The 541-nt window shown below is 68.0% G+C and overlaps 1 protein-coding gene across 1 annotated transcript in view; it reads right to left on the bottom strand.

Annotated features, from left to right (window-relative positions):
* Window positions 1-535, bottom strand: part of ITPRIPL2 (inositol 1,4,5-trisphosphate receptor interacting protein-like 2) — an 8,442-nt gene extending 7,907 nt beyond the window's left edge. Inside the window, exon 1 of the mRNA XM_010837408.1 lies at window positions 6-535. Within this exon, the coding sequence (XP_010835710.1) occupies window positions 6-522 (517 nt within the window). The 5' untranslated portion in view covers window positions 523-535. The remainder of the gene's footprint in view (window positions 1-5) is intronic.
* Between the last annotated feature and the right edge of the window lie 6 nt (window positions 536-541).

The following is a 541-nucleotide window of genomic DNA, read 5'->3' on the forward strand; positions in this document are numbered from 1 at the left end:
GAAGCCGTCGGGCCGGCGGATTTTATGCTGCTCGTAGGCGCTCCCTACCTGGATGAAGTCTCCGCGGAAGGCCAAGGCCAGCGCTCCCCCAGGTATGGGGCCTGGGGACCCTCGGGCACGGCCAGCCCGCACCAACTCGCCCACAATGCGGCTCACGTGTGCCTTGCTGTGGCCCAGCACGTGCGGCGACAGGCGCACCTCGTGTTCGTAGTAACTCTCCAGCAAGATGTCTAGGCTGGGCTCGGCGAAGTGTTTAGCCGAGAAGGTGGAGTGGCCCCCCATGCGGGGAGGCCCGGGCAGAAAGCGCTGTCGGACAGCGTGGCGACAGCGCAGGAGGATGTAGCCAAGGAGGAGGAGGACCGCCACCTTGAGCAGCGGGAAGCCGCCGTCCGCGCCGTCTGGGGGCTCGGTTCGGGCACCCGCGTTTCCCCGCAGAACATGGTAGAGGCACACGAGGGCGGTGCACAGGCCGGTCACCAGGGGCCAGAAGACGCGCAGATTGAGGGTGTAGTGCACCGACATGCCGGGCGCCGGGGGCAGC

The sequence above is a fragment of the Bison bison genome, unplaced genomic scaffold (assembly GCF_000754665.1).
Source record: "Bison bison bison isolate TAMUID 2011002044 unplaced genomic scaffold, Bison_UMD1.0 scf7180017864072, whole genome shotgun sequence".
In the NCBI taxonomy this organism is placed as follows: domain Eukaryota; kingdom Metazoa; phylum Chordata; class Mammalia; order Artiodactyla; family Bovidae; genus Bison; species Bison bison.